The 11,499-nt window shown below is 49.6% G+C and overlaps 1 protein-coding gene across 1 annotated transcript; it reads right to left on the bottom strand.

Annotated features, from left to right (window-relative positions):
• Positions 1-123: 123 nt before the first annotated feature.
• Positions 124-11,051, bottom strand: KLHL40 (kelch like family member 40). Its single transcript, XM_021537974.3, has 6 exons — positions 9,578-11,051; positions 5,953-6,113; positions 4,504-4,611; positions 3,195-3,380; positions 2,479-2,625; positions 124-1,724 (listed from the first exon to the last, which is right to left on the bottom strand). Exons 1-6 carry the CDS (start codon positions 10,721-10,723, stop codon positions 1,613-1,615), a joined length of 1,860 nt encoding a protein of 619 aa, XP_021393649.1. The 5' UTR covers positions 10,724-11,051; the 3' UTR covers positions 124-1,612.
• Between the last annotated feature and the right edge of the window lie 448 nt (positions 11,052-11,499).

Here is an 11,499-nt window from a genome sequence, read left to right as displayed (position 1 = left end):
CCAGTCACCTTGGATTTCTTTTTCTTTTGAAATATTTCATTACTGTTCTGATGTGATTGTCCTCTAAGGAGCTTATCCTGTAACTTCTTAAATCCTTCAAATGAAACCAGGACAAGACTCTGGTTCCTTTACTTCCCTTTAATTCTTTTTCTTTTCAAACATATTTCAGTTTCTCCACAACTGCATTTTGACCCAGATTTTTGATACCAGAATTTTCATACCACTTTGAGGCAATTATTTTGTATTATAAACCTCCCCTGGCACAATTTGAGGCCATTTCCTCTCATCCTGTCAGTGTAAGCATCCAGCTTCCTTCTAGTCCTGGGTAAATGCTTAATTGTGGTCTCCATAGGGAAGAGCTCAAGGATACAGATCCTAAAATTTCAGCTCTCAAATGGGGGAAAATAACAAGAAAAGAGGGGTTCTCCATGGGGCTGTTTTACTGCATGTGTCCATCACAATTTTTGCTCAATCCTTGTGTTTGGTTCTGTGAAGGATCAGTTTCAGCTCTATCAATGTGCAAACACGGGGGATTTCTTTTGGAATAGTAATTTATTTTTAAATAAACCACCGGTCAGATGGTGTGGGCATCAGGAGATTTTTGGTCTAACAGATCTTTTTTCCTGCTGCCATTACAGTCATGTCTCTATCAAAACTTCATTACTGACAACTTTAAAATAAATATGTATTTTTCCTCAGTCAGAAGCTCTCTTTGAGCCAAACACATTTGAGATCTTAGCAAAGTAAAATACTCTTAAAAAAGAAAATCTGAACATGAAAAATAAGAAAAACAGCAAAAATATAAAACCTTTCCCTAAAAATCAGCATTTGCCCGTCCATAGGTGAGGACATTGTGATCTGTGATTGAAGGTGGAGAGCCCAAAAGGCTGGAGGTGACCACACATGGCATCCTCTGTCCATCTCTCCTCCCTTCCCACCTACAACTTCCATGATTTCTTCCTTCCTGAGACGCAGCTCCCGGCCTCTCATCACTCCAAAGTCAAGGTGGAGGCAAAGAACTGAGATATTTTGCTCTTCATTACAATTTCCAAAGTGCTTCTGCTGCTCACATGTTCTCTTTTAACTGTCTCATCCCAACAACTCTCTTCACTCAGGAACTCATCAAATTCTACCAGGTTTCTCCTATACCACTTGACTTTAACCCTTCTTTCTCGTCTCCAAGGAACACAGACACCTTAGGCTGGGAAATACTTTGTGGACACCTTTCCTTGGGGAATGTCATCCTAGTCCTCACTTTCTGCATCTGCTGTTTGTTGGAGAGGTCCAACAGCAGTTGGAAAGATGGAGAAAGAAGTTAAAAAAATATATGATCAATTTGTCCTGTCTCCTGAGACTGGAATAACTGATTTTTCTGTGCTTCTCCTCTTCCCCAGCTCCTTGCAGGCTCCAGATCCCGTCTCTAATTACCTTGTGAGCACCTCCAAGTTCCTGGAGGTTTTCCAGATACTCTCCCCTCTTTCCCACTTATCCAAAAAAGTACCAATCACAGATGCAATGTCCTGGGCAGTGTCCAGATGCCACATCTCTGAGAAGCATCTCCCCATCCCTCTTTGCCCCAGAACCCCGTGGAAAGAGGACCCGTCACTCCTGACTACATCTTGGTTAGGCGCAGAACATTGAGGCGCACGGGCAGGAACGTGGCACCGGAGGCGTACTGGATCTCCCGGAGAACCCCTTCCCACTTCTTCTGCTCCTCATCATACCTGGAGAAAGACACATAACGGTGAGGAAATGTCTCCTCTCCCTCCCTCCAGCTGCTCTTCATGGAGGTGGGAGCCCACAGGAGTTATTTGTCCGCAAGAATTTACGTGGGAACTCACAAGAGTTATTTGGCCACAAGAATTTGTATGAGGGCTTTCAGCCCTGGCGTGCTCTGGTTTGGGGGACGTGGATACCAGCATGTGGCCTTGCAAGGGAGGGATATGGGGATATTTTTCTTCTGGGAACTGGGTTGATGGCACCAAGGTGGACCATCCATGGTGAAGGACAGCAGGATCCTGCTGAGGGTGCCAGAGCACCGACATGAGGGACAGGAGCAGCCAGTGCTGCATTAGCAGCTGTCACTAAGTGCTTTCTGCCCACTCCTCTTGCATGTAAGACTATCTGCTTCCCACCCTGAGCACTGGCTGTTCCCAGGGAGAGGAAGCATCACACAAATGCTGCTCCACACCAGAGGGGAGGCTGGAACCAGCCCCAGGCAAAATGTCAGTGCCCAACAACAGCAAGCTTTCCCTGGCCTGTTGCTGTGTGAGGCTGGGAGAGATCACTGAAGCACCAGTGTGCCCTCCAGCACAGCACAGGACAAACTTCCCAGACACCAAGTGCTGAGCCTGCAGCCTCATGCTGGGGTGACAACCTCCATCTCACACTGACGGCATAAAAAAAGACAGAAATTATCTATTTCATTACTAACATCCCTCCCACGCTCCCTTGGACAGCCCTGGGGAAGGTTGTCACCTCCAAACATCGTTCAGCTCCGTTGGCACCAGCTCTCCCGACTCCGTCTCCACTGTGGCGAACCCCCCGAGCAGGTAGAGCACCCCAGACAGGCTGACCAGGCTGACGGAGCTGCGCTCCTGGGGGAACTCGGTGAAGGTGTCCCACCTGCCACGTCACAGAGGGGACAAGTCAGAGCATCCTGGCCACCCCCACACTGAGGATGGCCTCAAATCAGGATTCAACAGCTGAGCTCGCCGGTGACACATCCATCTAATCTATGCAGGTCTAGGGGGGATGGGACCATACCCTGGTTGTTCTTAGGGAAGTTGTTCCCATCATCATCGTTTTGCTTTGGTACATGGACCAGTATGTCCCAGTGCTGGGACTGCAGCTGCCAGAGACACCCAGACTCAGAGGGTTTGTTGTGTTGGGTGAAGCTCCAGGGAACCCAAGGGTGGCACTGCAGGTGAAACCACTTTGAGGGCCAGCCTGAGATGATCCACAGCCCAACCACAGTGGCTTTGGTGATGCCCATCTCTCTGAGGAACCATAGAACCCTGGAATGGCTTGGGTTGGAAGGAACCTTAAAGATTATCCAGTTCCAGCTCCCCTACCATGGTCATTTAAACTGGAGGAAACTGACATCAGGAATCACAAACCAACTGCAGGATGGTTGGAAGCTGCTGAGTGTACACCTGCACCTACTCCTTGTGTAACCACAACTCAGGACATACTTGTTGGTGGTGATGTCATAGACCTCCACCGAGCTGGTCAAACCAGAGTCAGTGACTCCAGCTGCCACGAAGATTTTGTCCTTGTGCACGGTGGCTCCGAACAAGGAGCGGGCTGTTTTCATGGGAGCCATTTCCTTCCACTCAAACTTGGCTGGGTTGTAGACACACATCTTCTTCAGGCACTTCCTGGAGAAAAATGAGAGGGGAAAGGAGCCTCGATCCCCTGCCAAGGGGTGGTTTTGCATTCCCGGGGTTTGGGGGTGTCTGCTGGGAAGAAGGTGGGGTCTCTAGGGAGGATTTTGCTCCTTCACATCAGCATGAGGGGAGGAGCCCACAGCCTTTGTTGGGTGTGCATCCTTTGTTGGGTGTCCATCATCATGGACACCCAAGGATGTCCATGCCTGGAGCCACCATTTGTGTGTGTAACACATCTCCTCCTGCTGTGCCTGCTTTGGATAGGAGTCCTGAGAGCTCAGCTTGCTGCTCACACACCTGGAAACAGGTCCAGGCAGCCAACAGCCTCTTAAGACACCAAGGCATTGTTTTATTGCTCCTGATCCACCGTGGTGCTGCAAAATATCCTCAGTGGCATTCCTGTCACCAGGGGGGCAGTGTGAGGATGTTCACACCCTTCAGACCATAACCCCAGAGCAGGACCAATCCTTGCTGGATTGTGGAATGTTTGCTCTGCAAACAGTCACATTTGTGCCCTGCAAGGCAGCCACTGTGATGCTCCTGAGTGAGGCTTTTCCTGCTGAGCTCGTCTCCTGCAGGAGGGCGGGATGGGGTCAGGGTGGATGAGGTTTTCCCCTCCTGTTGCAAATACATGTCTGGATTTGACTGTGGTGACCACTTTGCTCCACAAGCCCAAGACAGGACACCCTAAAAGTGAAGGGGCTTCTGGCTCTTCAAAGCCTCTCCCAATCTGTGTGACATTTATTTTTTTTGTGAGCAAAGGGGTTCAGAGAATGGTCTGATTTGGAAGGATCTTTAAAGAGCATCTCATTCCAACCCCCATGGGCAGGGCCACCTTCCACTAGACCAGTTTCCCTCAAAGCCCTCTCCAGCCTGCTCCCAGGGATGGGCCAATACATTCTTTCTCCTGTAAGGACACTGCCATCTTCCTGATATCCCTGTTGACCTCCCAAGGTTTTGGAAAGGGCTGCAGGCACAAAGGTGAGTGGAGGCGGAAGGATCCACATCTCCTATCCCATCCAGCCCTCCTCGAACCAGGCTGAGGAGATACCAGCTCTTCACTCCCACTGGACTGGGTGATTGCCTCCTTGATTTTTCTTGTTTTTTGACTTACTTGTCACTTCCTTTGCCCCCGATGACGTAGACAAGATCCTTGTGTGATACCACTGCGTGGCCATAGACTGCGTAGGGAAGGGGATCGGCCTCACCCCACTTGAAGGACCTGGGCCAGAAAAAGATGGGAGGCAAAAGGATTTGCAACTTGCTGGATGACACCTAGAGGACATAGCATTTTCCAGACCTAGAGGTGAGCACAGGGCTGGATTCAATCTCAGACAGACAAGGTCTGTAAGGAGGCTCAGACAGTAAATGTTGTGATCCTAAAAAAGGGTGACAGTAAAATGAGCAGAATATTTATGCCAGTATCGATTATTTTCAGGTAGGTATAGATAGCAATAATGACCCCTTAAACCTCCTTTTCTCCAAGCTGAGCCTCCCAAGTTCTTTCAGCTGCTCCTGGTGCTCCAGACCCTTCCTCAGCTCTGTTCCCTTCTTGGGGCTCACTCCAGCTCCTCAATGTCAATTTTGTCGTGAAAAGCCCAAAATGGGATGTAGGATTTGAGGTGCAGCCTCACGGTGCCCAGCACAAAGGAAGGGACATTCCCTGGTCCTGCTGATACATCCTGGATGCCACTGGCCCTCTTGGCCACCTGGGCACACGGCTGGCTCGTGTTCAGCCATATCAGTCAGAGTAATGTCAACCAAATAAAACCAGAGCTAGAGTGGTGCTGATCACATCTCTACTTCAAACTGATACTCAAACCGCCCCCAAGCACTTAGTGGGGGCAGACAAATTGTTCCCCAGAGTCTGCAGGGGCAGATAAATGTCCTGCTCTGTGGGAATGGAACTGGTTTCAAATCTCTGCCTGTAAAACGGACTTGGAAGCACACACATCTAAATATAGACCAAGCAAAGGCTTGTTGATGCCTGCTGCTCTGTCTCTTTGGGGCAGAGAGCAGCAGGCTTTGGAAGTTTCTGTCTCCTGAGAGAAGAACAGGATGGTGCCTTTTAATAAAGCTCATGAGCTAGCATGGGTCAGAGCCCATTGTCCAAAAATAATTGGATATTAAGCCTGATATCAATCAGGATGAGCCATTCTGTGACACATCTGAAAATTTTAAAAACAAGCTTTTCTGTTCAAACCTCTTTTGGTGAGACCACTGTGAATGTCACTAATCCTTTAATCAATGGGCAAGGGCGGAAGATTTAGCAGAAGAAAAAAACACCTCTGTACACGTCTCACATGAACATCTACTAACACCAGTCCCAGATAACAAAATATCCCCATAAAGGCTTCAGTCTTCTCAACAAGGGGAGCAGCTGGAATGAGGCAGCTCAGAGCCCCAGGGCACAGCTCGAGGACAGTGCCAGCATCCACACCCAGAGTTCAAGCCCTTCTCCCAAACATTTTGACCCCTGGAGAGCTGGAGTCACTGTGCATGGCAGCTGCTCCACCTCCTTCCTCCAAGCCCCCTCCACCCCACGCTCGCCCTGAGCACTCACAGCCGGTCGTAGCACAGGACTGAATCCAAGGTCTTCTCTCCCTCCTTCAGCTCCTTCCCTCCAACCACAAAAATTGAGTTTTCTGCCTCCCCCAGGCCGAAGAGGCAGCGAGGGGAGGGCAGGGGGGGCATCCCCAGCCAGTCTGCGTCCAGATGGTCGTACTGGAAGGGAACGTGCGGTCATTAGTGTGTGCCCATTTGTTTAGCAAAAGTCAGGGTGCAGGGGTGGAGGAAAACGTCTGCTCCCATGTGCAGCTTGGTCACCCCAGCAGCACTCTGCAATGCTCCTGTGGCTGTGCCTTTGTCAGCTGGAGCAGGATGGGAGATCTGAGAGCAAACCCAAGTCACAGTTTGTATGATAGATCTTTTATAACAAGGCATAAGAGCAGAGAGGAGTCTGCAACAACACATTCTGCTCTATTCATCAAAGCCTGGACCTCATAGAATCACATTAAAGTTGGGAAATACCTCTGAGATCATGGGGTCCAACCTTTGACCAGTCACCTCCTTGTTAATTCCACAGCACTGAGGACCACATCAGGTCATTTCTTGAACACCTCCAGGGATGGTGACTGCACCACTTCCCTGAGCAGCCCATCTCAATGCCTGACCACCTTTCCAGTAACAACTTTCTCCATGACATCCAACCTGAGCCTCCCTTGGTGCAGCTTGAGACCTTGTCCTCTCATCCTGTCCCTGGTTGCCTGGGAGAAGAGGCCAACCCCACCTGGCTCCAGCCTCCTTTCAGGGAGTTGTAGAGTGAAAACCTCTCTCCTGAGTCTCCTCTTCTAACTTGGAACTTAAAACAAGCTTGGTCATCTTTGGTTGAGAGACTTCTTGCTGCACTTACCATGGATCATTCCTGGGACTGGAGGAATGGAAACATTTCAATCCTAGAAATTTTCCTGAACCTTTTCATGCATAGAACACCTCACATTATTTCATCCTGGCATTTTCCATCTCTGCCAGGTAACAGGGTGCTGCCAGCAATGTTGGCTACACAGATAAAGTGTGCCAGACCCATCTGAGAGACGACCAAGCTGCTGGATCAGATCACCAACTCCTTGGACATCTGTAGATCATGGCATTGCCTCATCTCCCACCAGGAAAGAAAAAAAAAAAAAAAGAAAAATTCTTAGACCGGAGACTCTGAGCCCTGTGGCTTAATGGGAACTGGGAAAAAAATAATTAATATTGCTTGATAGAGGAGGGAGGGATGTCTTGCAGCCAGTTTTGTGGGACTGCAGGATGAAGCTGTGACGCAGCACTGCCTGGAGCATTGTTTGCCATGGGCTCAGGCCAAGGAGCTTCAGCCTGATGGGTTGGCTCCAAAACTTGCCCTCAGCTGGGTGCCTGTGGTTTTTGTCTCTTTGTAAGCTGTGGTCCACACATGTGTTATTTATAGTGCAACCCTGAGCTGTTCAGTCATTAGGATAGTTCCTGCTTCTTGATGGATTCAGCATTGTTTTCGAGTAATAAATCTTGCAAGTGACAAAGAAAGGATACCCTTTTCCATCTGAAATGTCAATGGAATCATTTTGCTCCTGCCAAAATCTACAAGGCCCCTGGGATTTATCAGCATTTTTATATTTTGGTGCCTGTCTTTAAATCTAAATTATATCTGACCTAATGCACCTGGCTTCAGCAGGGGGAATGTGAAATTTGGGGAGGGTAGAAAGAGTCAGAAGGTGTAGGGAGCTGTGGTACAGTGGCTTGTCATAGAGCTGCATGTCTAAATATGTCATTTGAGCTGCAAAAAAAAAGGCCTCAAAACCTTTCTTGCTCATTCAGCAACTGTGAGCTACATAATGACACTGATGTAATAAATTAAACATCTGCAAACTGATGGCACTCTCCAGTCCCAGGGTTTGTCTAATTCTCCCAAGCTCAAGTGATATGGTGATGTGTGAAAGAGACCCTTCTTGTGGGGAAGTGCTGAAACTGGCCCCATGATGCTCAAAGCATTTGCCACTGAGTTAGTGGCAAACTGGGAGCTGAACAGAGAAATCTTCTGTTTGCAGCTTAGAAACACAGAGTACTTTGGGGGGAAGGACCACCAAAGGTTTTTCATCCAACCCACATATTCAAGGGGCACAGACTTGGAGTTAGAGCAGCTTCTCAGGGCTTTTGTGAAGTCAAACATTGAATTATTCCAAGGAGGCTGCCCCTCCTCTGGAAGTGTTCAAGGCCAAGTTGGATGGAGCTCTGAGCAACCTGGCCTAGTGGAAGGTGTCCCTGCTTGTGGCAGGGTTTGGAACTGGGTGATCTTCAAGGTCACTCTCAAGATTCCATAAAATGGCCTCCCAGGCCATTCTGTGGAGGTTCTCTGATGTTTCTGGACCCTGCTCCACCTCTGCTGGGAAGATTGATCTTTAGGCACAGGTTAGGGCTGAATACATTGGCCCTGCTCTTCACAGGCAAATTATGGGGTTGCCCACACCTCTGTCATCATGGATTGTCCAGTGTGAAAGGCTGTATCTCAATCAGGACACTCCCAGCACTTCCTCAACTTTCCCACTCCTTCCTGCTATGTAGGGCTGGGGGCTTCTTCCTCTTTGCTTCTCATTCCCTGCACAATCCCCTGCCCCTTTCTAGGTGAGGATAAGCATGTTCCCTGCATGATGTGCAGCCCTACTGATGAGGGCAACGAGTCAAGGCAAGGATCAGGGCTCTGTGTCCCAGCTTGGCAACCACCCTCATTTTATCCTTTCTGCCTGGAGATGTTATTGTTCTCCCCAGAAGATGTGAGTCTGAGCCACGTTATTGTTTCTTCCCAGAAGATTTGAGCCATGGAGAGGAACAAAAAAAGGATTTCTGGGTATGGGAGGAAGAACAGGGGATTTACTGGATTGCTTGGGGTCAGCAGGAAGGGCAGGCGCCTTGTGTTAGCTGTCTGCAGAGAAAGAAATCTGGGCTGCAGCCCGGGCTGGGGCTCAGATTGCCTGCATGGCTCAATCCAGTCACAGCTGGGTCGCTGCTGAGTTAGAGCAGCCACTTTCCCTGAGGAGCATCCCCAAAGACAGCTCGTGGTGGTTTCCCCCTCTCAGGATGGCAATGGCTGAGGCAGAGACCCTGAGCTGGACCAAGCCCATCTCCAGGGGCAGGAGCAGCACAAGGAATGGGCATGTGTTGGGAGGCAGGGGCATGCCCTGTGTCCTTGGGGTGTTTGCTCTGTGTCTGCAGCTGCTGATGATTCTTTTTTGGCACCTGACAGTGTCACCCTTGGGTTTTCCTGGGGTTCATAACCAGGGAAGGCAGGGGATGCAAAACAAGCTGTGTCTGATGCCATAAACCTCCCAGTTTGTGAATCCTATGGCAGCCAGGGCTGGGCCAAATCCAATGTTATAAACAATCCTCTCTTCAGGATTTGGATCATTCCTATTTCCTACTCCTTCAAACCTTCTTCCTCAACTACCACAACCTACTCAACCGCAAACTACTCAGTGACATCTGCCTTAAAAATAAAGGGAGAAGAATCTCCAGTAAAGCAACCCAGATCATTGTGCTTTGTTTACAACTTTCATTTTAACATCACGTGACAACAAATATTATGGGCTTTGAAAGCAAGCTAAAGCTTGGTGATGTTACCAAATGTCAAAGAAACAAAAGAAAGATAAAGGTAGTACCTGTAGGAAGTAGGAGCTCATGGGATCCTCTTTGTTGTCCTCGTTGTAGTACAGTCCCCCAACAATGAAGATCTGATTCTCTTTGGTCACCAGACTGACGTGGTTCTTTGGGATTTGAGTAGACAGGGAGGCGAAATAGCACTCGTTGGCATTGGGGTCATAGGCCACTGCTCCACTGTCGCTCACCATGAAAATGAGGTCCTGGAGGAACATCCCGAAGCGCATTGTGTCATTCAAGATCCCAGGGAGAGCATCCTCCTCCGTATCTTCCCCTTCATCTACTGCTCCATTGACAACGTTCTCCTTTGCTTGATTCTCACTGTTCTTCTTCACTTTCTTCTTCTTCACCACGGTGAATTTGCCTTTCTGGGAGTCCTTCACCATCTGCAGCTTCTTGAGCAGCTCCGGGCTGGACTTGACCATGGCGTGGTTCTCCACGTGGTCCTTGATGTAGTCGTTGGGCATGAGGCGGAAGCGGATGCTCTCGAAGATGACAGGCAAGGCCTTCTGCCGGCTCTCGCGGTCCTTGGTCCCCACCCACTTCATCACCACCTCAAAGACACTCTCCTCCTTCTCGACGTTGAGGGAGTCACTGGAGATGATGGCGATCAGCTCGTCAGGGGAGAGCTGGTAGAACTCCTCGTCCCGGGAGATGAGCGCGAAGCGGTCGCAGATGAAATCCCGGGCAGCCACAGCCAGCCGGGCGCAATCCAGCATCAATCCCAGCCGGAAGATGGCCAGGCAGTTGCTGAGGCAGAGCCTCTTCTGCAGGAAGGACACGCACACGGTGAAGATGGAGGGGATCTGGAACATGTTGGCCACAGAGAAGATGTCCTGCACGTTCTGCTCGGTGATCTCCAGCTCGGAGGTGTAGATGTAATGGAGGATCTTGCCCATGACGTCTGGGTCGACATCTTCCAAGCTGACCTCCCTCTTCTTGCTCTCTTCCATGTCTGAGAGGAACATGGCCCGGAAATACGGGCTGCAGGCTGCCAGCACCAGCCGATGGCAGGGAAACTCCTTCCCTTTCACTTTCAAGACACAGTCCAGAAACTTATTGTGGTCCAACATGTCTTTGAGTCCATCCTGGAGAAGAGTTTGCTGGTAGAGGCGCAATTCTTCCACTTGATCAAGAGGCAAACCCATGGTGATGAGCTCGTTCTTTGCCCCAATCCTTCTTTTATGGATAAATATCGGTGGCTCTACCTAAACCTGAGTAAAGAAACTTGCTCAAAGCAGAGCTCACAGCCTCGCGGGCTTCCAGACCGCTGGCACACCAGGAATGTGAAATGCTTGCTCCAATCCCAGCTGTCTGTGCACTTCAGTTTCCAGCTCGGGGCTTTATATATAGACACAGCACTGCAGAGCTTAAGGAACCCATACTGCAGCATGTGTAAGCCGATCACCCTTTAATATGACACATTGGACAGGGAGGAAGGGAGGGGACTGGGGGAACAGCTGTAATTCCAGCCTCAGAAATTCAGGAAGGGTCTGTCAGCTCATGAGTCACTGCAGGGAGAGCAGCAGGTTTGGCTGCTGTGACACCACGGGGGACACGTGCGACCCATGGGCTCGGGGAGAGTGAATCTAACAGCCCAATCTGCCTTTTGGGTCATGGGTGGCAAATCTGGGACTTCCTCCTGATGCTCTGAAAGTGCTGGACCTTTAGCTGTGCTAAAAACAGGCCATGAAGTCAAAGCTGGAAAGATGTGCTAAGGGAGGGTCTTGTGTGGGCTTTGTGGCATCGCCAGCTCCCACCCAGGCCTGCTTTGCTGCAAGGGTTTGTCCTTTATTCTCCTCTAGAGTCACTTTTCAGGGATCTGTAAAGGGGTGGGAAATGGAGATAGAGCTGCTTATTTACAGCCCTCTATGGGATACGAGATCTGTGCTGGAAGTTCCTTTAAAATCCTCATTAAAGCAGG

This window comes from Lonchura striata, chromosome 2 (genome assembly GCF_050655825.1).
Source record: "Lonchura striata isolate lonStrDom1 chromosome 2, ASM5065582v1, whole genome shotgun sequence".
NCBI classification, from domain to species: domain Eukaryota; kingdom Metazoa; phylum Chordata; class Aves; order Passeriformes; family Estrildidae; genus Lonchura; species Lonchura striata.
Note: the sequence above shows the minus strand (reverse complement) of the source record. Positions and strands in the feature narration are given on the sequence as shown.